This window comes from Tachysurus fulvidraco, chromosome 15 (assembly GCF_022655615.1).
Source record: "Tachysurus fulvidraco isolate hzauxx_2018 chromosome 15, HZAU_PFXX_2.0, whole genome shotgun sequence".
NCBI classification, from domain to species: domain Eukaryota; kingdom Metazoa; phylum Chordata; class Actinopteri; order Siluriformes; family Bagridae; genus Tachysurus; species Tachysurus fulvidraco.
In genome coordinates, this window is record NC_062532.1 from 21,184,091 (window position 1) to 21,208,653 (window position 24,563).

A 24,563-nucleotide genomic window follows, 5' to 3' on the forward strand; every position below is an offset into this window, starting at 1 on the left:
CTTAATCAATATTTAGTAATAGGTTACCTCAAACTGGTAATTAATGCCTCGTCTGTATAGAACTGCTACAGTATATAAAAGTAATATCGTGCTTACGGACGTGGGGATAGTTTGAATATTCTACAATGCAGAATATAACCAAATGACAGCTGTGATAATATTCAGTAAAGTTTAATAGAATACTTGCTTGTGTGATATTGTATATTTGTATATTTTCGCCATTTAACAGACGCCCTTATCCAGAGTGACTTACATTTCATCTCATTTTATGCAACTGAGTGCTAAGGGCCTTCCTCAGGGGCCCAGCAGTAGTAGCAGCTTTGGTGGACCTGGAGTTCAAACTCACAACCTTCCAATCAGTAGTTCAACGCCTTAACCACATTCATTCATTCATTCATTCATTCATCTATCTTCTACCGCTTATCCGAACTTCTCGGGTCACGGGGAGCCTGTGCCTATCTCAGGCGTCATTGGGCATCGAGGCAGGATACACCCTGGACGGAGTGCCAACCCATCACAGGGCACACACACTCTCATTCACTCACACACTCACACACTACGGACAATTTTCCAGGGATGCCAATCAACCTACCATGCATGTCTTTGGACCGGGGGAGGAAACCGGAGTACCCGGAGGAAACCCCTGAGGCACGGGGAGAACATGCAAACTCCACAAAAAAGGCGGAGGCGGGAATCGAACCCCCAAACCTGGAGGTGTGAGGCGAACGTACTAACCACTAAGCCACCGTGCCCCCCTCCTCATAAACATATAAAGGAAAAATGTATTTTAAAAGTATGTTCTTAAAACTGTAAAATTCTGTTTTGTCAGAAGATGTTCTGATAGCAGCTTCGACGGGTAAGTTTATACTAACACACCTTTTCTTATGCGTAATCGTTTCTATAGTAAGAACTGACACAGGGAGTTACTCCTGTTACTCCTGTTACACTTATCCAGAGAGACGTACAAAAGCGCTTTGAAGTCTCGATCAGTAAATACTATTCTTAATCCCATGAATGTCACGTTAATAAGTAAAAAAACAAAAGGGTTTATATTACATTTATGGAAGATGTCTCCAATGTTCGCGCTTTGTAACAATTAAAGGTGAAGCTGTAATTTTTCTCACATCTTGTCAGAAAAAATACACAGGGATAGTGAGAAAACAGGTATAGAGGACATAAGACAACAGGTATAAATAGGGGAAATAATCAAAGGAATATGTGGAACAGTTGTGCGGAGACGGGAACGGAGTCAGGATCAGGTGGGGACACATACGTGAGAGACGACACAAACAAAAACACATACACATACACATACACAGCGCCCCCTAGTGTTCCAACAGGAAATGATGGACGTCCAACCACGCTGATACATCTTCAGGACAGATTTTACTTTTATTCTTCGCGGTTTCTTAATAAAACCTACAGACAGTGAAAATAGAAATGCTGGTGGTGGAACGACTGTTTAAAGCTACCATAATTTAAGCAAGGTCTTACTGTAATTCAGCGCACTGTGTGTTCCACTCCCTCTCCAGATCGCTGATGATCTTTTCCGACGTGTCTTCTTCTCGTAAAGACCAGAGATCTTCAGCGGTTAAAGGGGAGCGATAGCCTTTCACGACCAGCCTGAAAAACCGTTCACACAAGACACTGAGATTACATTCTATATTATCGTCCTCATAATTCGACGGATAATCCGTAGACCTACGGTGTGAATATTCATCACAGAAACTACAGTACTACCGGGATTCGGTGCTGAGTTCTTTTCTTTATGTCGAGAAAATAAAATCATCTCAGTCTGAAATATTGCACTAATACTGTCTTAAGATTTATTTAAAAATAAAACATATTTACACATATAAATCGCTATAAAACTCACCCACTGAACCACCAGAACACTGTTTTAGAGAGAAATGAAGCATCCTCGACAGGACATGGGTTCTCCTGGACAGTAAGCAGTTATTAACTTAAAATGGGTTAAACAGTATTTAAAAGAAACTGGAACATTATAAGACTTGTTATATTTACAGACAGACAGACAGAAACGAGGACATAAGTGGTTGGGAATTGAGCAGTACCATCACATGGCCTGGTTTCGAAGCTTGTGGTCGTTGATCTGAGAAACAGCTGAGGATGAGCTGAGCGAGCTCGAGAAAAAAACAGGAGAAAAACACCACCAGTTGCACCGCATTTTCAGAGAATTCCTGTGCAAAAACACACCCAGATGTCTGATCACGATGTGAGTTCCTTTACAGAAAGGCTTTACATTAATGTATTCTATACAATGTTGAGCTGGAGGAAGGATTTATAGACAAATGGCTCAAACAGAGGCGTTTCCCAGTCATACGTGTCCCAGTAAACTCTGTACTAGATAACTAGTCTGTCTCATAGGTCACCATGATGTACATCCACAGTGTGTGTGCATGTGTAAGCATGTTTATGTACGGTTTTAAATGTTTCCTGACTGACAAAGTAATAATGAAAGGCTTAAACTCTGGCATCGGTTTGAAAAAAAATATAAGGCAGTAAATTCTTGAGCATCAAAGCTAACAATTAGTTTTAATTACCGGAAAGGACTGGACCTGCACCAACACGCCATGTTTCACATTCAATCACATGCGTGGCCTCTGTCTATAATCCTGTCAGTCAATGTTAAGACGCATGGCCTCTGTCTATAATCCTGTCAGTTATTTGTGTCCTCTGTCTATAATCCTGTCAGTTATTGTGTCCTCTGTCTATAATCCTGTCAGTTACTGTGTTCTCTGGCTATAATCATGTCAGTTATTGTGTCCTCTGTCTATAATCCTGTCAGTTACTGTGTCCTCTGTCTATAATCCTGTCAGTTATTGTGTCCTCTGTCTATAATCATGTCGGTTACTGTGTCCTTTGGCTATAATCCTGTCAGTCAATGTTAAGACGCATGGCCTCTGTCTATAATCCTGTCAGTTATTGTGTGCTCTGTCTATAATCCTGTCAGTTATTGTGTCCTCTGTCTATAATCATGTTGGTTACTGTGTCCTTTGGCTATAATCCTGTCAGTCAATGTTAAGACGCATGGCCTCTGTCTATAATCCTGTCAGTTATTGTGTCCTCTGTCTATAATCCTGTCAGTTATTGTGTCCTCTGTCTATAATCATGTCGGTTACTGTGTCCTTTGGCTATAATCCTGTCAGTCAATGTTAAGACGCATGGCCTCTGTCTATAATCCTGTCAGTTATTGTGTGCTCTGTCTATAATCCTGTCAGTTATTGTGTCCTCTGTCTATAATCATGTCGGTTACTGTGTCCTTTGGCTATAATCCTTTCAGTCAATGTTAAGACGCATGGCCTCTGTCTATAATCCTGTCAGTTATTGTGTCCTCTGTCTATAATCCTGTCAGTTATTGTGTCCTCTGTCTATAATCATGTCAGTTACTGTGTCCTTTGGCTATAATCCTGTCAGTCAATGTTAAAACGCATGGCCTCTGTCTATAATCCTGTCAGTTATTGTGTCCTCTGTCTATAATCATGTCGGTTACTGTGTCCTTTGGCTATAATCCTGTCAGTCAATGTTAAGACGCATGGCCTCTGTCTATAATCCTGTCAGTTATTGTGTGCTCTGTCTATAATCCTGTCAGTTATTGTGTCCTCTGTCTATAATCATGTCGGTTATTGTGTCCTCTGGCTATAATCATGTCAGTTACTGTGTCCTCTGGCCATAATCCGGTCAGTTACAGTATCCTTTGTCTATAATCATGTCAGTTGCTCTGCCCTCTGGCTAAAATCCTGTCACTTACTGTGTCCATTGTCTATAATCCTGTCAGTTACTGTGTCCTCTGTCTATAATCCTGTCAGTTACTGTGTCCATTGTCTATAATCCTGTCAGTTACTGTTTCCTCTGACTATAATCATGTCAGTTACTGTGTCCTTTGGCTATAATCCTGTCAGTCAATGTTAAGACGCATGGCCTCTGTCTATAATCCTGTCAGTTATTGTGTCCTCTGACTATAATCCTGTTAGTTATTGTGTCCTCTGACTATAATCATGTCGGTTACTGTGTCCTCTGTCTTTAATCCTGTCAGTCACTGTGAAGAGGCGTGGCCTTTGTCTATAATCCTGTCAGTCACTGTAAAGGATGCATTACTCTCTCTTTAATCCTGTCAGTTACTGTGAAGGATGCGTGGCCTTTGTCTACTATCCTGCCAGATATTGTGAAGGGGCGTGGCCTCTGTCTATAATCCTGTCAGTTGCTGTGAAGGGACGTGGTCTCTGTCTATAATCCTGTCAGTTACTGTAGATCAGTGTGACCTTTGTCTATAATCCTGTCAGTTACTGTGAAGGGACATGGCCTCTGTCTATAATCCTGTCAGTTACTGCGAAGGGACATGGCCTCTGTCTATAATCCTGTCAGTTACTGTGAAGGGACATGGCCTCTGTCTATAATCCTGTCAGTTACTGTGAAGAAGGCATACTTTTATAATAACACAATAACACAAGTGTGTATTAGAGTTTAATAAAATAAAACCAGACTTTGATCTGTGCAAATGGATGTTGAGCTGGAAAAAAGCTGACAATATTACTCTAAGTGTGTGTGTCTGTGTGTGTGTGTGTGTGTGTGTGTGTGTGTGTGTGTGTGTGTGTGTGTGTGTGTGTGTGTGTGTGTGTGTGTGTGTGTGTGTGTGTGTGTGTGTGTGTGCGCGCGCGCGCGCGCGCGCGCTGACAGAGAGAGCACCGAGGCTGTTTAAACACAGCTCTGATTGACCCACTGAACACACACACAGCTGAGCTCTGACTGAGTCGTTTACAAACACAACCTGATCAGTGGCTTAAAACCGAGTTAAGTGCAATAAATGCGATAACCTTTGAATACACATTTATAAACCATAATAAAAATATATATAGTGTAGAAGGATTAACAGGTTTAATATTTATTGTCATTTCAGAGACAGACAGACAGACAGACAGACAGACAGACAGACAGACAGACAGACAGACAGTTCTACCTCTCCAAAAATGGTCCAGATATTTGCTCTGAGAGGAACGATTGAACAGATCACCGTCAGTGTCCAGTAAAGGAAAAGAAAAAGTGAGGAGCGACAGCCCATTATTCTTTCCAGGTGGGTGATGCACACTGCCCAGACCTAATCACACACACACACACACACACACACACACACACACACACACACACACACACACACACACACACACACACACACACACACACACACACACAGTGAAACCACACTTTTCAATCATCTGTAATATTTATGATGTTTCACAGCATGTTGTTGGCTGCTGCTGTGTTGTCATTATTCCTTTTTAGTTTTTTTTTCCATACCATAGTAAGGATGCGAATGATGGAGCTCAGGAGGAAAACCATGTGATGCGTGATCTCTGTTCTTCTCTTAAACAGCAGATAGAGTAGCTCCAGAATACTGAATAACACCAAGCACACACCCAGAACCTAAACACACACACACACACACACACACACACACACACACACATATGTGATGCAGATATTCTCTACTACAATGACGCTCATGATCACAGTTCTGTAGGTTTTCAGCTCACTGTTTTGGCGAAGCAGAGTCTGGAGAACGAGATGTGGCCATGATGGAAGCGTCTGAGGATGAGGAGGTAAAATGGACTGCAAACCCACAGATAAAAACAGGGGAACCAGACGAGAATCGTGTGCTGAAAACACCTCGTCAGGTCTGGCTTTAATGTGTACCATGTCACGTTCCAGTCCTGAACACAGACACAAAATAGACACCATATTTTAGACAGTATTATTATGTCACATGATTTCACATGAGGGGGTGATTTCTCTATTCTGATTGGTCAGAAGGGAATGTAATGTCACGTAATGTCAGGTATAGTGTTCCTCACTCACTCACTCACTCACTCACTCACTCACTCACTCACTCGCTCATTTTCTACCGCTTATCCGAACTAGCTCGGGTCACGTGGAGCCTCACTTATAGAAATAAACTCAGCAAACACATATCATACAATGTAAATTCCCAACAATTATCAATGAATATTATGCATTAATTTGCTGCGTAATCTTGTCACTATGGGATTTATTTATTTATTTATTTATTTATTTTAATAGTCACTAACATTTAGACACTAGGTGGGAAACAATGTCAAACCTTCGCACTCTTCGGGCACGCTCATGCATGTCTCATCCGCTGTCTCACTATTAACTAGGCTGTACGATAAAATATAGATATTCTGAGTGAAAAATGAAACGTTCTAAGTATTTGCTCTAGGCCTTAAATTCATTCCAGAGAAAGTGTGTGTAGGTGCAACGCTGTGCCATTAAATCGACTCCTCCTGCTAATCGACTCCTCCTTTAGACACGACCTCTTTAACACAGGTGGTTCATTTAGGTTTAGACCTAGAGGGCAAGTTTCTGTTAAACTCAAGACATTTAAACATGTGTGTGTGTGTGTGCTTGTGTGTGTGTGTGTGTAAAGCAGTATAAGACATAAACACACACTGACACATGCACTGACATGCCCTACTGCCACATGACTTTCTGTTTACTGTGAAAGAGCTCCTTTTTTTTTTTTTTTAAATCGCAGACCGTGAATATTTACACAGAGCTCATAAATATATTTGTTTTAAAGGGGCAATTGAGCTGAGAGAATAAAAACACACACAGCATCCCCCTTTAACTAGGGGTCAGTATGACACACAATATATACATCCTCAAATTCAGATAAAACTGCCCCATGTACAGTAGGAAAAAAAAAAATCACCCACTCATTTTAGTTAGTGATGGTAAAGTAATGCTTCCTTCACCAATGAAACAAGGAACATGGGAAGCTTTATTTCTACGATAGCTAGCATTGATGCAGGTTAGCTGAATGCTAGCAGTCAGTTATCACAATACAAACTGTCACGACTCGTACAGAGCTTTAATTAGTTGCAATCGATAGCAGCAACAATATCGGGTATCTTTCTAAATGTCGTCTTGTGTTACAGTTAACATCGTGTTCGTGCAGATTTAACGATCCACAAGATAATGAAAGGAAAAAGTACTTTTTTTCAGCCGTTACTGGAAATTCCCCTTCAGAGAAAGAATTTAGGAATGTATACAGGCTCCTTGACTGAGGATGATATTTAATATCATTACAATGAGTAACAGAATTATTGTGAAACAACTCGGTAGAAAAGACAGTGAGCTACATCTCGTTAGTTATATGCTACATAACAACGGTCATTTATCCCAACGGCTATCGTGTACACAATCAAATCAGTTCTGTGTTTAAATTCTATGTCGAAGAAAAATCACATATTAGGTATGAATGACAAAATCCCAGGAAAGGTTAATGTAGAACAAGTTCGCAAGCTGATTTACACCCACACATGCAAACTAAATTGTTTAGCGCCTCAGGCATGGTGAGTTTCATGAGAATAAAAGCTAAACAACTGAAAGTGATTATGGAATCTTGGAACCTTGAACTGCTGGTAAAAGTTGATAAACCAGCTTGGAGTGGTGTTGTGTAATTTAGTATTAGATGACACACTGACCCGACGTACTATGACCTACAGATGCCTTTTTAACATGAGAGGTAGTAAATAAATGCTGTCTCAGGTTACCTTGAGGGGCAATTTAAGTTCGATAGACAGGGATGATAAACATCTGGGCCTGGGATGATCTCAGAAAGCTCCTAACTTAGCTTAAACACTTCTAACTATGAATCTTATCTAAAGAGTGACTCAGATCTCAGAGCAACTCTGAACAAGGTAATAATAATAATAATAATAATAATAATAATAATAATAATAATAATAATAATAATAATAATAATAATAATAATACATTTTATTTAAAGGCACCTTTCTGAACACTCAAGGTCACCGTACAGAACAGGAAGAAAAACAACAAATATAGTTATAGAATAATTACATAGAAATGCAAATTGGACCAACGTTACAAATCATGATGTAGAATAAGCTAAACTAAACAGATGAGTTTGAAGCTGAGATTTAAATAATGATAGAGAATCAATATTACAGAGTTCAGATGGAAGTGAGTTTCAGAGCTGAGGTGCAGAGTAACTGAAAGCCATAGTTACAGTACAAGACGGACAGAGGGAACAATGAAATGAGTGGAAGAAGAAGACCTGAGAGTGCGAGTTGGTTTTGGAGTATGAAGAAGATCAAGAAGATATGTGGATAGCTTTAAATGATAGAAGAAGAATTTTATACTTGATACGAAAATGAATGGGAAGCCAGTGTAGCTGTTCCAGAAGAGGTGTAATATGATGGATAGAGGGAGTACGAGTGATAATACGGGGAGAAGAATTTTGAACGAGTTGCAGCTTATGAAGGGTTCAGTGAGAAAGCCCAATAAGAAGAGAATTACAGTAGTCAAGCCGTGAGGTTAGTAGACTGTGAATAAGAGTGGTGGTTGATTGAGTGGTGAGAAAGGAACGAAGCCTAGTGATATTTCGAAGGCGAAAGTATGCAGCCCGAGTAATATTATTTACATGAGAGGTAAAAGAAACGGTACTATCAAAGATGACACCAAGACTGAGATGAGGGAGATTCTTCAATGGAAATAAGAACATTTGAAAATTTGTTGAGCACAGCTTTCGTGCCTATAATGAGAAATTCTGTTTTATTACTATTTAGTTTAAGAAAGTTAGGAAAATACAACTTTTATCTGAGAGAGGAGGCGGAGCTTAACCCTGCTATTCGGTGACACGTTTTTTTTTGAAGACTGTGATTGGTTGTCTGGAGCGCTTATAAAATCTGGTCTATTATAAACCTTAACTTTGTCTATATGTTAAGATATTCGAGTCTATATGGTGTAGGGATTACGTTCATGATCGATCGTATTGGAGATGTTCTAACGTCCGTATGTTATAAATGTAATGTAAATGTAAACATCTCCGGCACAGAGCAGAATTGTCATACATTAAAGACATCGTTTCTGTTATGGCATTTCAGCTCTGTTTCGGTGTATCTCTAAATGACATAATGACAATATATATAATGTATGTTATATCTCATCTGATTGGTCACAAAAATAATCCCTACACGATCTAATCTGTATCCTCTTGTTAACTCACTATCATTATTAAATATTGTACACAACACATTTCTTCTCTTCTCCCTCTTCACCTGATAAAGAAACCCTTAAAAAAAAAGTTTCTTAAAAGTCCTCCACACTCCTCCTAACACTTTTTGACTTTATGAGCTCTTTTAAAGGGTTAAGATGCTTTATGAAGAACTTTTATCTTTACCAGGATCCTGTCTTACATTTTAAGGAGAAACACCCACATTTCTAAGAATTCAGTTAGAATTTCTAGAAAGAGAAAGAGAAACTCTTTACACTAAGAATTTTTATGAATATGGACCCTGATCTCTACCTACGCGTCACACATAGCACTTTATTTTATCAAAGGCTTGTGTGAATGTTACATGAAGAAACTGAATTAAGACTGAGGTCTATACAAAACAGGTCTCATTGCAATTGTTTTTGGCCACAAGAAATAACGCCTTATTTACATGACGATATGATAATAATACTCAACAAGTCTTGTTAGGAGAAATATTGTGGTTAAACAGACAAATCACAATTCTTTATATCTCGTTCTCTATCTGATTTCGGGATCGTTGTAAATGGTTTAGTTATTAAGCCCGCTGAAGGAGGTGATTGATTGTAGATCAAGATATTATGTAATCAACACATGTCCACATCCGATCAGTCATCATGATCATTTACACGAGGAAAGAGGAAATGTCATGGCACGATATATAACACATATTACAAACTATCATAATTTCTTTGAAGAATGAGAAAAAAATATGCCAGGCCAAAGAAAAAAACTCAGTTAATGACTGAGTAGATCATCCAGAAGATGAGCATGAAGAAGTGAAGAGCTTTTTATAAACTATCCTCACTGACTGATATGGGAACTTTGCTAGTCACAATTTTTTTCAAGGAAACAAATGTTCAAACAAAAGGCAGAATACGGTTACATATGGCTTAGAGATGATTTGCTGGAGGGAAAATAGTTCATTCCTACATGTTGACACCCATTCATCATCATCATCCTCATCATCATCATCATTATCATCATGATCATCATCAGGTCATTACAGTGGCATTCCCCATTCGCTGTGTGTTCCTGAAATGCTTTGCAGCTTTATTATCAGGTTCCTCACGCTGCTTGTTGAATCTTGTACTAGATTATGTATACGTACTGTGCAGTCTTGTGCAAGTTAGTATCACGCCAGGACAAAACATATTATATGTTAAATGTTTATAATCTTCTCTTAAATCAACTGTGTGTGTTTGTGTGTGTGTGTGTGTGTGTGTTGGTATGTGGAAATGCATTTTCTATACTGTATCATGAATAAAAGTGGACCTGACTTAACTTGAATCGATGCGGTCTAATGAAGGGAGAAGAAGAAATCTACACGCTTCGGCACGCCATCACACACACAACCCGAACTTCAGTTTTAGACGTAAAAGTGTTGTCATGATGTTGTTTATTAGAAACCGAAGCCAAGCATATAGGATATCACACGCCTGTTTGGTTTTTCATCCCAAAACCCAACCTGAAGTAAAATACACTGATCAGCAAATTCCTCTGTAGAAAAGTCTGCTAATATGTCACCAATTAGGGAGCTTTAGGTTAAAAGGGACTACATACATGGCGTACTACTTAACTTTGCTACACTACTTTGGCTGTGCCTTAAAACCTGTCTAAGTGCATCATGTATGCTAGTTTTGGATCTACTGGCATTTAGTAATTTCTTCTGTCAATAGTGACTGCTGAAAACATTTAGGTAAAAACGAGCAAGCTGTGACCTGACGAGACTTCCAGGCTTTGCTCTGATTCCAAAAAGAAAATGATGCCCTTCAGCAAATCACCCACATCAAGTGAGCTTCTGAATTTTCACTGGTTACTGTGTCATCATGCTGTTCATAAACACCTGGAACTCAAGCTGGCTCGTTCGCACGTCGCTCTTACTTTACTGTCCGGGCTGTGTTCCAAATTCAGTTCGACTTCATTCGTTAAATCACGCGTCGGTGTTTGATCAGAAAAAAATCAGGTCATGCAGACTAAAATATGGCATATGACTTGTTTTTCAATGCCTTACTTTGCAAAACGGGCTGTGCTCAAACCTACAGCAGCAGAGGATATAATAATAATCCCTTATAGAAAAGCCACAGCAACTTCAGACCTGCTTTATTCTTTTCTTTTTTCTTTTATGTGATTCACCAAAGATATTCTGTACTGTATGTTTGGGAAAGAAGGGAAGCCAGATTTAAAGAAAAGGACACCTTGAGCATTATTAAGCATGGGGATGGAACATGGAGCATGGAGATCTATTATGCTTAGTAGGTGGCTGGCAGCCAGTTGAACAAAAATCACTGCACATGTAGATAGAAGAATGGAGTTCAGTAAATTCTCGCAGCAAATGTGACACGGTCAGTCTGAAACTGAAGTCCGGCTTAAAAACAAAGAAAACAACCCAAAATAAGCTCCGTTATTAACCACAACTTCATGAAACACGAGTTAAAGTTTATAGTCCCCTGACTTGAACATGTCAGTATATTTTAAAAATTGAACAAACCAAAACAGTCCAGGAATATCTCAAAATTAATAGTGCTCTACAATGGAAGTGTGGGTTTGTTCTAAAATAGAAATGATAAAATAGAAGAATTTTTATTTATAGTTCTTACCTCTTAATTTCATTTTATTTGTAAGCATTCAGTACAGGATTGAAACTTCTGACCATGGACTTATTTAGCTAAGAGAGTTTGGAATGGAGGACAGCCACACATTTAGTCCTGCTTTGCTGACTTTTACAGAACAGCTAGAGAACACACACACACACACACACACACACACACACACACACACACACACACACACACACACACACAAAACATGAGTTCAAATCAATGCAATGCACTCACTAAAAAGCCTCCACCTTTAAGCAACATGATGACACATTTAGCCTTGACTGAGACACCTCACCATACAGATGCTTCTGCAACTTGTACAAATATACTATGCATGTGTAAGGCTAAAGCTCTACAGTAGCTACACAACTGTGTGTGAAGAAAGTAAACACTCACATTCTTACCCCAAAGGTGTTTTTACAATTGTAAAATATGCTTTAATCGTTAAAATGGCTTCAAAATCTTCATCAGTACAATCTATCTTTAGATTAGTTTTTTTAATTCAGTACATTTTCTAAGCATAAATATCTAGCAAACAACTGCTTGTATGTAAATGGCTAGCTAGCACTAGCATAGGTGAAACTCAATGCTAACTAGTTAGTTAATGCTGGCTAGCTAGCTGGCACTAGCATAGGTGAAACTCAATGCTAACTAGTTAGTTAATCCTAGCTAGCTAGCACTAGCATAGATAAAAAAAAACATAGCTGGCTACTAAAAACAGTAAAATAATGGTATTATATAGGCTGTTGTGTGGCTGCTAATTATTACCTACATATGTAACCTATACAGATAGCTCAACACTCAAGTGGTCAACAACCATCAAGTGACTAACCATTTCAGGAAAGCATGTAGCTCCAATTATTATTGTACAAATTATTGTGTATACCTAATTTTAAGAAATTTAAAATACACTAAAAGTGACAGCGTGTCTTTCTTCTAATAACGTCATCACCTTTCATATCACCTTTCACCTATGACTAGCTAATCCTATACTGTGCACACAGTATTCGTGTGTGTGTGCGTGTGTGTGTATGTGTGTGTGTGTATCTTTATCCACATGAGCAACAATGTTGAAGAAATTCTGTCCCAGTGAATCAGCAGAAAGGGATCATGAATCACTCCATTAACAGTAAAACCAGCGATCATTTACTGGAACAAACACGAACACACACAGACACACATTCACATAGAACTCTCTGAGATGATATGAGGTAGAAACCTTGAGAGGAACCAGACTCAGAAGTGAACCTCGTCCTCATCTGGGTGACACTGGACAGGAAATAATGTCAATGTCAATTCATTCATTACTACAGAAGGCCTTAGCATCATGGAGAAAAATTGCTATCTTGTTTTTTTTTTTTTGTCCTTAATATCTCATTAGTTTGACTTATTAATTTATTTTAAGTTACGTCATTATCAAGTGTTTTAAAAATCAAATGTTATTTTACTTCTAACTCATAATTGACAGAATTCCAAAATGATCATAGGAGTTATTTTGATTTTGTATTTCTACCTAAACTTTGTTTTAGTGAATTAAAGTAAAATCTGACTTAATTACTACCTGAGAAACAGCACAAGATATATAAGTTAATATGATCCTAGAAAATATGAAACATTTTAAAATGTGAAATAAACAATTTCCTCCACAAAGAAACTTTTGTTTCTTTTGTCTTTTCTTCTTACATTAATTTTTTTTAAAGCAAACAATACATGTCTTACGCAATGACTGTATTGGTCACATGCTGTTTGTAAGCTCCTGCACATGGCAAGAAATGGAGTGAGAAATGAAGTGTGGTCACGTGCACTGTTATCTAGTCCATTGTCTTTGATTAGCATAATGCTAACGCTTCAAAGTTGGAGAAAGATGTCGTGATATTACTTACTGGTGCTGTTACAACATTTTGGCCACAGTGACTATTTTTTATCCCTTGTACATTTGTTAGGCTAATATAACACTAGCTAGCCACGACTAGCATGCTCGGTGACATCATAAAACGTTATCTTAAACTTTGAGAATGTTTATTAAAGATTTAAAGATGTAATAAACCTGTTATGACGATTCAATCTAAGAATGAATTAATTTATGAGATAGTTATATTTGTGTATTTTTACTATATGATTAAAATTTAAAAGGAAACGGAAGGAAATCTCTAAACTAACAGTAACCGTAAATTTTCTTATCTCTAAACTAACAGTAACCGTAAATTTTCTTAACAGTAAGAAAATTAGGATGATGCATTTTCTAGCTGCTAAAAGAAAATATTAGAAATGAAATGTTCTGATTTCCTTAAAGGAATATTGGACCGATATTATAATGTAAAGGGTCCAAACAGTTGAACAGGTCAGATTAGTTCTCAGGAATCCTGGGATGAGATCAGGATACGCACAGGACACCATGCACATACACACTTAAACATCACCAATGCACTTCTGCTATGTTTTGAAGAGGTGTTAGATGAAACTGAAGAACCCAAAAGAAAACCTCACGGATGCGATTTGAACAAGAAACAAGTTATTATCAAACCAGAACCCTGAAGATGTTCGGCAGCAATTTTATCTGCCTCACCGTCTTAAAATAAAGACAAAATCAAAACCTGCAAAATGTGACATCAGTGAGAATTGGATAAAAAAAAAAATAAAAAAAAAGCATTGAAATTTGTTAAGCACTGGATCGCTTGCTTAAAAAACCCTAAATTACATATACACACACACACACACACACGCACACACACACGCACATATATATATGTACAGTGTATACACAAACTTTTGTAACACAAACATATTTTCAATTAACTCACTGTTCCATCACACTCATTCATACATACAATTTATCTATTTTCTCTCACCAGGTATGAATGTGTATAGGATAATGCAGGTCTCTCTCTCTCTCTCTCTCTCTCTCTCTCTCTCTCTCTCTCTCTCTCTCTCTCTCTCTTACCCACATCTTTATCTATATCTCTTAATGTTTCTTACCCAGAGTCGGTCCAGGCCACTGTCAGTGCACAGCTTGTCCATCCAGACGCCTTCCTTTCCTGCGCACTCTTCTCCACTTTCCCTGTAAGTATGAACTTACAAGCAGATTTTTTTCTTCACCGCTCTGTCTGAGGTTTGAGGGCTGGTGCCGAAGCTTAAAGTTTTTTACTTTTTCTTTCATTCACTCACACAGTCTGAGCACAGGTTAGTGCAAGGGCCTGTTTAATAACCTGCTTCTCTCTCTCTCTCTCTCTCTCTCTCTCTCTCTCTCTCTCTCTCTCTCTCTCTCTCTCTCTCACTCCCCCCGTTCCCTCTAAAGGGAGGGTTCTAGACTTCCCTCTGTTTCTCACACACACTTTCTCTTTGTAATTCTGTGTCTGATGCCAGAAGCCAACCTACCACACACTTTAAACCTAACAAAAGAACATGACACTAATAACTCCTAATGTATCTTTATTACACATTATAAATGATCGTTCTATGTTCTCAGAAATTAAAGGGTCTCGATCATCTGTATGTCACATACAGTACAGCGTTTAAGACACATTATATAAAACTGACACATGCATAAAATAAAATACACAGAAACACGTTTTCTCTCTCTCTCACACACACGCACACACACATTCTGCACAAACACTAAGGGGCGCTACAGCTGTTTTATTTAGTTTTAATAACCTCACCAATGATTTAATTACAACTGAACTGCAGAAGATGAATTTAGTTCAGGGTGATAACATGCATGGTACTTTTTTACACCCATTAGGTCAAAGGTTCTTAACTTTGGGGTCACATGGTGTTTATAATTCATTACTATACATATAACTAATGATTTATGGAATATTTCTTAATAAGTAAACTGGTCCTTTAGGCCCATTATACATGAGACTACAGCAGCCTTTGCACCACACCGATCAACCGTGTAAACAAAAAGCAGGGTCCTGGATTCTAGCTAGTCAACCTATTGCTGGTCTACTACAGTTTGCACTCGCATTAAAGTCAAATGTCCGTTAAAGGTCTAACCGCCAGAGAGTGTAAATCTACGTAAGGATTAAAAACTTGTGATTATTAGAATTTAACTAGTGCAAGAAAGCACAGAATTGACTTCTTACGCAGACAAATGCAGACCTTTATGATTTGGCTGTAAAATAGAATATATGAAGATGATGTGACTTCTGGACCAGAAGAATGTTGAGCCAAAAAAAGGTTGAATAGTAGTGTGGTGGAAATATTTAATCTAAAGATGTTCATAAGGCTTTGTCCTTCTATGCTTGTACCTTGTGTGCTTCATGACCAGAGACTGACATCGTCATCAGTTTTGCTAAGATTATGACGAGGGCAGTAGGGACTGGGGACGAGTTGTCTATAAACGACGGCCAATAGGTCCTCTAGAATACCTTGGCCTGGTCAGATTAGCTTGATTTTGAGCCAATGATTGATGATGTTTTGCTTTTACAGTAAATATCTTCTGTTTTCTTGAGTTCTGTCTATAAAATCTTGATGTAATCAATGATGGTGGCCCTTCATCTCTCATGCTACATGTAGAGTGTTGGGTCCTGCTGTGCAACTGAGACAAATAAATTGTGTATCCTTAAATCTCTCGAACTTCAGAACTTCCACAACAATTTGGCGTTGTCGAGCAGGATTTCCGCGCTCGAGAGTCGACTTCGGGGATTCCCGGGGAGGCTTGCAGCGCTCGAGCCTTGAAGGCTGTTAAGAGGACGTGGGAGCTCACCGTGAGCCGCCTCAACACCGGAATCAAAAGTAATCGGACACGTGGAAGGTGAGAGGATTTAGTTTATTTTATTTGTAAGGTTGTAAGGGTTTTTTTTCCCCCCAGAGAACCTTAGTTAAATTTATTAGTGTTGAGTAGTAAAATTATATTGTTGGTTGTAAAGACAGGATTTAGACCTGGATCTGTCGACAGGTCAGGGACCTGGATAGGCATCTAGTGTAAGGCCTAGAAATAAAAAGTAAAGCACGGCACTTATCTGGGATTAGGTGCTAAAGGTGTCTTGTTTGCGAGGTTTTCAGAAAACCCGCCGCTAAGAGCTGACGAGCTCGGCGTAGTCTCTCCGGAGAGCAAAGCATGTTAGGGGAAAAGAGAAAAGGCCAAAACAAAAGATAAAGCACACACACACATAGCAAAGAGAACAGGCTTTCTGACAAAGAGACTGTTAACAATAAACTAAGATAGTCATGGGCAAACTCAGTACAAACACAGTGTGTATCACTGGACCTAATGTGAATTTTATGAAAAATAATCATGGTCCTGATTCTGTGTCACAACTAATGTGGTGTGTGACGGAGTGTAGCTTCCCAGACGGTGGCAGTTTTATCCTGAAACAGTTAGACTTGCTGAGACTTAACCTGATCCAAATTGAAAGAGATAATGCCGGAAAGAAGAAGAGAAAGAGGGTAGAAGTAAAATGGACAGCTTTTCAGATGTGGAGATCAGAGGCAGAGAAAAGGTTGAGAAAATCACAATCTGCCCCAAGCAGATTATCTACACAGTATTTACACAATACACAAAGTACATTAAGGAGCTCACAGAGTCTCCAGTGTCTTAAGTCTTTTTCAGACTATCCTGACCTGGATGGACCGCCTCCTCGACCACGTCTGGCAGCGGCTGTGTCAACACAGGTGTTCACGGATTCAGAAACACACCCCATCCGGAGAAGTGTCCACTCCCTCCACCCTCCCCGCAGATCGCACACGTCAGAGGGAGAAGCAGAAGGAGAATGCTGATCCTGGACCAGTTGAAGAAAAGTCTTCGACTTCAGAGGTCAAAGAGCAACTTCAGAGAGTGATTACAATTCCCATGGTGGAAGTAACTGGACCGGATGGAGACCCCATGCTAGTACGTCGTCCCTGGACACTAAAGGACATTGAACATGCTCATGAGCACCTCCCTGACCAGAGAGAAGTCGGGGGGAAAAAGTTCGGTGTGGAGTTGGAACGTTTTTGCAAGGAATTTCGTCCCACCTTACTTGAACTGATGTGCCAGCTGACATACTGTAACGCAAATCAAGTATTTATGGCCGAATGAGAATCTGTGCATGAGGCATCCAGATCATGCAAACTCGAGGAATGCGACGTACTCTAATTTCATAATGGAATTACATGAAACATGTAGTGATTCTTTCCCAGTGAAGATGGATATGACAAAGATTGATTGCACTTTGCAAACAGGAGGACAGCGAAAACATCTCCATCGCCTCACTGACATACACAACGCGCACAGCGGCCTCGCTCCCCTACCTGAGGGGGCAGTGACAGCATACTGTACGAGGCGCACTTGAGAAACAGTTTCATGAATGGACTGATTCCAGAAATATCTGACAAGGTGAAAAACCTAATGCATCACATGGGACACTGGAAGACTGAGCCTCATCGAACGACATGCCCTGCATGCGGAGAAAGTGCTCGCACGACACAAGCAGGAGCAGGAGAAGAAGAAAGAAGCGCAAACACACAGAGTCCAGCTGACAATGATGCAAGCTGTGGCGGGGTCTCGAACACATCGAGGAAGAGGGAGATATCGAGGAAGAGGTAGAGGCAGAGGCCCGAAGTTAGAGAACAGGAGACAGTGGATGTTTTATTTGTGGAGGACAAGATCACTGGGCATGGGAATGTCCTAAGAAACGCGACGAAGAAACTGCATGACGATCAGCGTCTCAGCTTGGAGAGTCGAGGAGGTCCTGAAGGGATGAGTGAGTCAAAATCTTTGATGCTTTGCAATGAAGAAAATTAAGTAGTATTTCTTAATTAAGTTTTGAATGCTATCGATTTTCTTGAGAAGAAACATAGGCACATATGCAAAGTACAGTTTAGATGCCCATAAGCACATGCCAATACACACATTAAATGTAGAAGGGACAGACATTGTGTTTTTAGTAGATTCTGGGGCAGGAAACTCCATGCTAAAGGTACATGAGTTGAGTGAGAGGTCAAAAATGAGCGGTAGATCCCTGAATTCAGTTGGAGCGTCTGGGATTAACGTGAAAGAAAAATTTACAGCATCCTACACTCAACAGCCATTCACATGTTCTTTCCTGCTACAGTATCTGAATGCTGCCATATTAATCTGATGTTCAGGGATTTGATTTGCAAATTGGGAATAAACCTAATTAGCACCCCAAATGGATTGAAAGTGTGTACAAGTCAAACAGGTGAATTTCAGGGCCTTAAATGGGACCCCAGACCTCTGTTGTACGTGTATGGGTGGGAACTCAGCACCTCTGCTGTGAATTCAGTGAATTAAGCACTCACAGATAAGGCCTGTGATGTAGAGGTCTTCTCGGGTCTAAAGAAATGTACCCGACCCGAATTGACCCGAATTACTTTTTACCCAAACCCGACATGCATAATTATTATTTTTTTTAAGAAAGACCCGACCCGAAACAAACCCGAGACAAACAAAAATTAGACCCGACCCGTTGGCAATTTTTTTAACCCGACTGGACCCGAATGTTGTGTAACTCTACACTAAAGTAACCGCTACAGAGTGGATTCAAAATTGATTGACAGATCTGTTTCAACGAAAATTAGCTTACCGCCAACCGCACGTCACCAGCCACATGTCGCAAACGGTCTTGGCAAACAGAGGAGAGGTTGGAAAAGGACTCGAGCCAATGCACACACACGAGATACAGTAGTTCGGGTCTTCTCAGGTCCGTTCGGTAAAAACACATTCATTTTAAATTACCCGAGACCCGATGCCTCTATTATTACACCCGACCCGTGTCCGAGGCACACATGAAACTTTTAGACTCGAACCCGCTCGGGTCTCGGGTCGGACCTGGGGTTTTCGGATCTAAGTGGATCCGTGAAGACTTCTACCGTGATGTCACTGACCCTACTCACACACAATACATGGACACACATGATCTGCATTGCACACACACACACACACACACACACACACACACACACACACACACACACACACACACACACACATAGGGCCAGATGTAGTTTATGAACAGGAGTGGTTTGAAAAACAAAAAGAAGCTGAGAAGTTTTTGTATTGGGACAATCACAGATGTACTGCAGAAGTGAGTATGTCTGGAATCCATGTAAAGCCGGGGAAGGCCCATCTGTTCACTATAGAGAATTCACACCCAACACCCACATGTGTCTCTAGCTAAGGGTGAAATAGAGAATTGGGAACATTTAGGGAAATGGACATTAAAGTGTGTTGAAGCTGGGGATTGGAAGCCCAGTTCAGTTCACAGTGAGAAAACTAAAGCTTATTGCATGTCCTTGAATTGGGTAGCTTTTGTTAACAGAACAGTTGAGATAATGCCACAGGCAGACACAGATGTATTGAAAGCAATGTGGCAGATGACACACATTTCTGGGGAAGACCCCCGATTACAAGCAGTTCCCAGAGAACTTTGGGCAACAGGGAAATATGATGTAGGTCTAATCAAAACTTGTGCAAACCTAAATCAGATTACAGACCTTGCAAAACACAGTACCCCTTAAAGCCAGAGGCTTTAATTCACTGTGTGAATTTGCAGGTAGTGAATGATGCAGTAATTTTTCAAGAACTCCAAATGTGCCAAACCCTTACACAATGGTCAGCAATTCTTCAATATATGGACAACTGCGTGATTGACCAAAGACCAATGTGAAAAAGACGCTGTTGCGTTGCTTTGTCTAAGAACCTAACACAAAGAAACAATTGATGTCATTTTTAGGCATGTGTTCCTATTGCAGGACCTTCATACCGAACCATGCAGTACTCGAGGCACCCTTGAGCACAATCGTTCATGGGAAAGGCCTACAGGCCGACAGTGCACTGGTTTGGACACCAGAGGCAGAAAAAGCCTTAGTAGATTTAAAAATGGCTCTACAAACCACCCCAGCATTAGGGATTCCAGACCCAGATAAGCCATTTGTGCAAACAGTGGATGAGAAAAATGGATGTATGACATCAGTGCTACTACAAAATCATGGGGGAAATTAAGACCAGTAACGTATTTCTCAGCTAAATTGGATCCAGTAGCGGCAGGCATGCAAATGTGTTTAAGAGCAATAGCAGCAGCTGAAAAAACAGTCGATGCTTCTAGGGATATTGTGGGGTACAGTGATCTAATGCCGCTTTTCCACCGGAAAAAAACGGGTGCTGGTTCAGAGCTAGTGCTAGTTCTGGTTCAAAGTTGGTTCCACTGGCGAACCTTCTAAGAACCGCTTTGCCTTTCCATCGGTTAGAGAGCATCACAGCGCTGAGTGTGACGTCACTGTATACGTGTCACGTGTCCCAGCGACGTTAGTGCAGCAGCGGCAAACACAAACACAACAACAATGGCGGATGTTGCTTTACTGTTAATGCTCATGGCTTTGTGAACCTACATTGGCATTCAAACACGGCGAATAAAACGTGTACGTGCAGCTCCGTGTAATCTGTATAAACGGAGGTTGTAATCGATAAAGTACATAACGTTATTTTATCATTAACACAGAAAAAAAGTTAGCCTTAGCATGTAGCTACCTACTATCATGTGTGCTGATAATGTATCATATCACGGTAAAGTAAAAGTGTATTAAACATTAGTATACTTAAGGTACATTATCAAATGTGCTAACATTAGCCCCACCCACAGCTCCTGACGCAAGCGGTTCTTAAGTCTAGACCAGCAACGTTTTGGTGCTACTTAAGAACCACTTTTCCTGGTTCAGATCCGGTGCTTTGGCGGTCGAAACAGAAAGAACTGGTTCTAAATTAGGCTCCGAACCTGCACTCAAACTGCCTCGGTGGCAAAGGGGCATAACTCTTTTAGTACCACATGCAGTGTCTCTTCTTCTCCTGGAACAGAAAACAGCACATATGTCTGCAGCATGGTGGCTGAGATATCACACTATTTTACTTGACATGCCAAATGTGAAAGTGAAACGCTGTACTGTACTAAACCCTGCGACTCTTCTCCCCACAGAAGCAGATGGAGAACCACACAATTGTGTTGACATTTGCAGTCCTAGGTCTGATTTGCAGGAGACGCCGCTTTTTGTGGATGGATCAGCCTTCAGAGATCAGAAAACAGGCCGCAACTGCACGGGGTATGCAGTAGTAACACAACACTAAACACTTATACCCCTTTGACTAAAGTGTAGTCAAATTTTATTCGTCACATACTGTACAAAGCTGTAGTATGTTGCCCCTGGAGCAGGTGAGGTCAAGGGCCTTGCTCAAGAACACAATGTTGATGTCTCAGCAGCTTGTGGGCTTAAACCCCGACCTTCTGATCAGTAACCCGAAGCCTTAACCACTGAACCATGACGTCCTGTCGTAATATTCCCTCTAGAACAAGGCATACAGCATTACAGCCAGATATAACGTCCTTGAGTCATGATCATATAACTATATTACTTTTTGAAAAATAGTCAAAACCTCATTTACATGCAATGCATACGGTACTCACTTAATAGTATAATTATTATTTATAATTTTCATAATAAACCAGTTACGAAGGATTCTTCTAAAATCAGCCGGTGGAGAACATGGAAAGTGTGTAGGAGAATGAACAGGGTGGCATTTTTATTTAAAGTAAAAGGTGAGACTCACATCCATGTCCGGAGGTTTATAAGTGAAGGCACATTGACATTGGTCCAAAACACAAATCCAAAGCCAACATCCTTAAAAAAAAAACACCTCTTAGTGAAATCACAAAGACTGAAAGTTGATCCAACGGCAAAGGTATATAAGGTGCTGGGGGCAGTGGTGGCTAAACTGGTTAAGGCTCTGGGTTGTTGATCAGAGTCATTGGGGTTCAAAGCCCAGCACAGCCACAGCTGCCACTGTTGGGCCCTTGAGCAAGGCCCTCAACCCTCCCTGCTCCAGGGCGCTGTATCATAACTGCCCCTGCACTCTGACCCCAACCTCTTCAGTTGGGGTATGTGAAGAAAAGAATTCCACTGTGCTGTAATGTATACGTGGTGATAATAAAGGCTTCTATGCCCCCGCTCTATTCTATTCTATTCTATTCTAAAAATTTCAATTCCTGTCAGTCAGAGAGATTCTAGTCTGATGATTAGCTTGATGTCATTAGATTTGATCGTAAAACTTGTAAAAGTAAAAGTTTAAAATTCAGTCAATAATTTACAGTTAAGGGGCGCATGATGGCTTAGTGGTTATCATGTTCGCCTCACACCTCCAGGGTTGTGGGTTCGATTCCCACCTCCGCCTTGTGTGTGTGGAGTTTGCATGTTCTCCCCGTGCCTCGGGGGTTTCCTCCGGGTACTCCGGTTTCCTCCCCCGGTCCAAAGACATGCATGGTAGGTTGATTGGCATCTCTGGAAAATTGTCCGTAGTGTGTGTGTGTGTGAGTGAATGAGAGTGTGTGTGCCCTGTGATGGGTTGGCACTCCTCGATGCCCGATGCCTCGATGCCCGATGACACCTGAGAAGCTCCCCGTGACCCGAGAAGTTCGGATAAGCGGTAGAAGATTAATGAATGAATGAATTTACAGTTAAACTTATCTTCGTCTAATCCCGCGGTTCTGAGGGAGATGTGAGTGTATACAAGCGATTAGATACGTGGGAATGAGATGCCACTAATGTTTTCTATAATATAAAAATGAGCTAAATAATATAAATAATTTGTCAGGGTTTTAACTATGCATTTAGTGTGTTTGTCTGTGTGTGTGTGTTTGTGTGCGGTTGTGTGTTGGCTAGACAGATCGGCACTGGTGAACCGGACATCGCTCACCTCCGCATCCTTCCACTAAAATGACAAAACCTCAGTCTAGTCAAAATGATGGTGTTCGTTTAGTCCTCAGTTCCCACACTGCATGTATATATAGACAAGCCAGGAATCAAATTAAAGCATATATCACGGTGTGTGTGTGTGTGTGTGTGTGTGTGTGTGTGTGTGTGTGTGTGTGTGTGTGTGTGTGTGTTTTTATATGAGATAAAGAGAAAAGAAAGCTTCAAAAAGAAATGATACAGTCTGTCTGATACATCGTACAGCCGAAGACTGAGTTAACTCTACTGCTTGTGTCTCTGGTCTTGATTCAGACACTATACCATGAGAGGAAATGGACCTTGCAGTTTGATCAGGACCACAGTTTTATTCACTAGAATTTGGGAATCTGGTTTTGACTCCGTCTCTATGGCTTTGTTATTCTGAACCTGACTTGGAGACTAGAGTTTTGGATGCTAGCTTTATAAACCTTTAGCTTGGGGCTCCAGCCTAGAATTGAACACTAAAGCTTAGGTTTCTGTGTTTGACTCGAACACTTGAATCTGGTCTTATATGGCTGTGATGTGTAGATTTGGGTCAGTCTATAAAACCTGGGTCTCTGGACTTGACTCGGACCCTGGCTGGATTGGCTCGGATTATGACTTAGGACTATTGATTGGACTTAGATTCTGTCGCTTGGGAGTCTGACATGAGATCTGCATATTGATACTCCTGAGTTGATTTGGAGATCTACAACTTGGGACTCTGGACCCTGTGGAACTAGAGACTATACTTTAGTTGTATGCCACAATTTGCGATTCTTGACTTCACTCAGTTTCTATATATTGAGATTTTTGAGCAGTCTCAGAATCTATCTATGGCTTTCTGTCTCTGGACTTGATTTAGACACTGAGGCTTTGGACTCTGAACTTGTCTCAGGCGCTGTACACTAGAAACTTTAGCAGCTGCAGGTTTATTCAGCCTGGATTTCACTGTTTGGGATTCAACACAGACTACTACAGGGCTCTCAAGTTTTGAAGACATGCAAGTGTGACATCTCCGACCCCCCCCCCCCCCCAACCCCGAAATTAAAAAAAAAAAAAAACAATAATGAGGGAGAAGGGCACGGTGGCTTAGTGGTTAGCATGTTCATCTCACATCTCCAGGGTTGGGGGTTCGATTCCCGCCTCCGCCTTGTGTG

General features: G+C 40.4%; 1 protein-coding gene and 1 long non-coding RNA gene across 3 annotated transcripts in view; one reads left to right on the plus strand and one right to left on the minus strand.

The window, feature by feature from the left end:
- LOC113635768 (multidrug resistance-associated protein 1-like) overlaps positions 1 to 14,926 on the minus strand; it is a 32,721-nt gene extending 17,795 nt beyond the window's left edge. For both annotated transcript variants that reach the window (XM_027135413.2, XM_027135406.2), the window contains exons 1-7: positions 14,677 to 14,926; positions 5,553 to 5,729; positions 5,317 to 5,442; positions 4,979 to 5,116; positions 2,076 to 2,201; positions 1,877 to 1,941; positions 1,495 to 1,623 (exon numbers count right to left, since the gene is read on the minus strand). In XM_027135413.2, the coding sequence (XP_026991214.2) occupies positions 1,495 to 1,623; positions 1,877 to 1,941; positions 2,076 to 2,201; positions 4,979 to 5,116; positions 5,317 to 5,442; positions 5,553 to 5,729; positions 14,677 to 14,718 (803 nt within the window). In that variant the 5' untranslated portion in view covers positions 14,719 to 14,926. The remainder of the gene's footprint in view (positions 1 to 1,494; positions 1,624 to 1,876; positions 1,942 to 2,075; positions 2,202 to 4,978; positions 5,117 to 5,316; positions 5,443 to 5,552; positions 5,730 to 14,676) is intronic.
- Positions 14,679 to 22,589, plus strand: LOC113635795. Its single transcript, XR_003438912.2, has 3 exons — positions 14,679 to 14,760; positions 16,288 to 18,389; positions 21,618 to 22,589. It is a non-coding gene; the product is annotated as an uncharacterized LOC113635795 (long non-coding RNA).
- Positions 22,590 to 24,563: the final 1,974 nt, after the last annotated feature.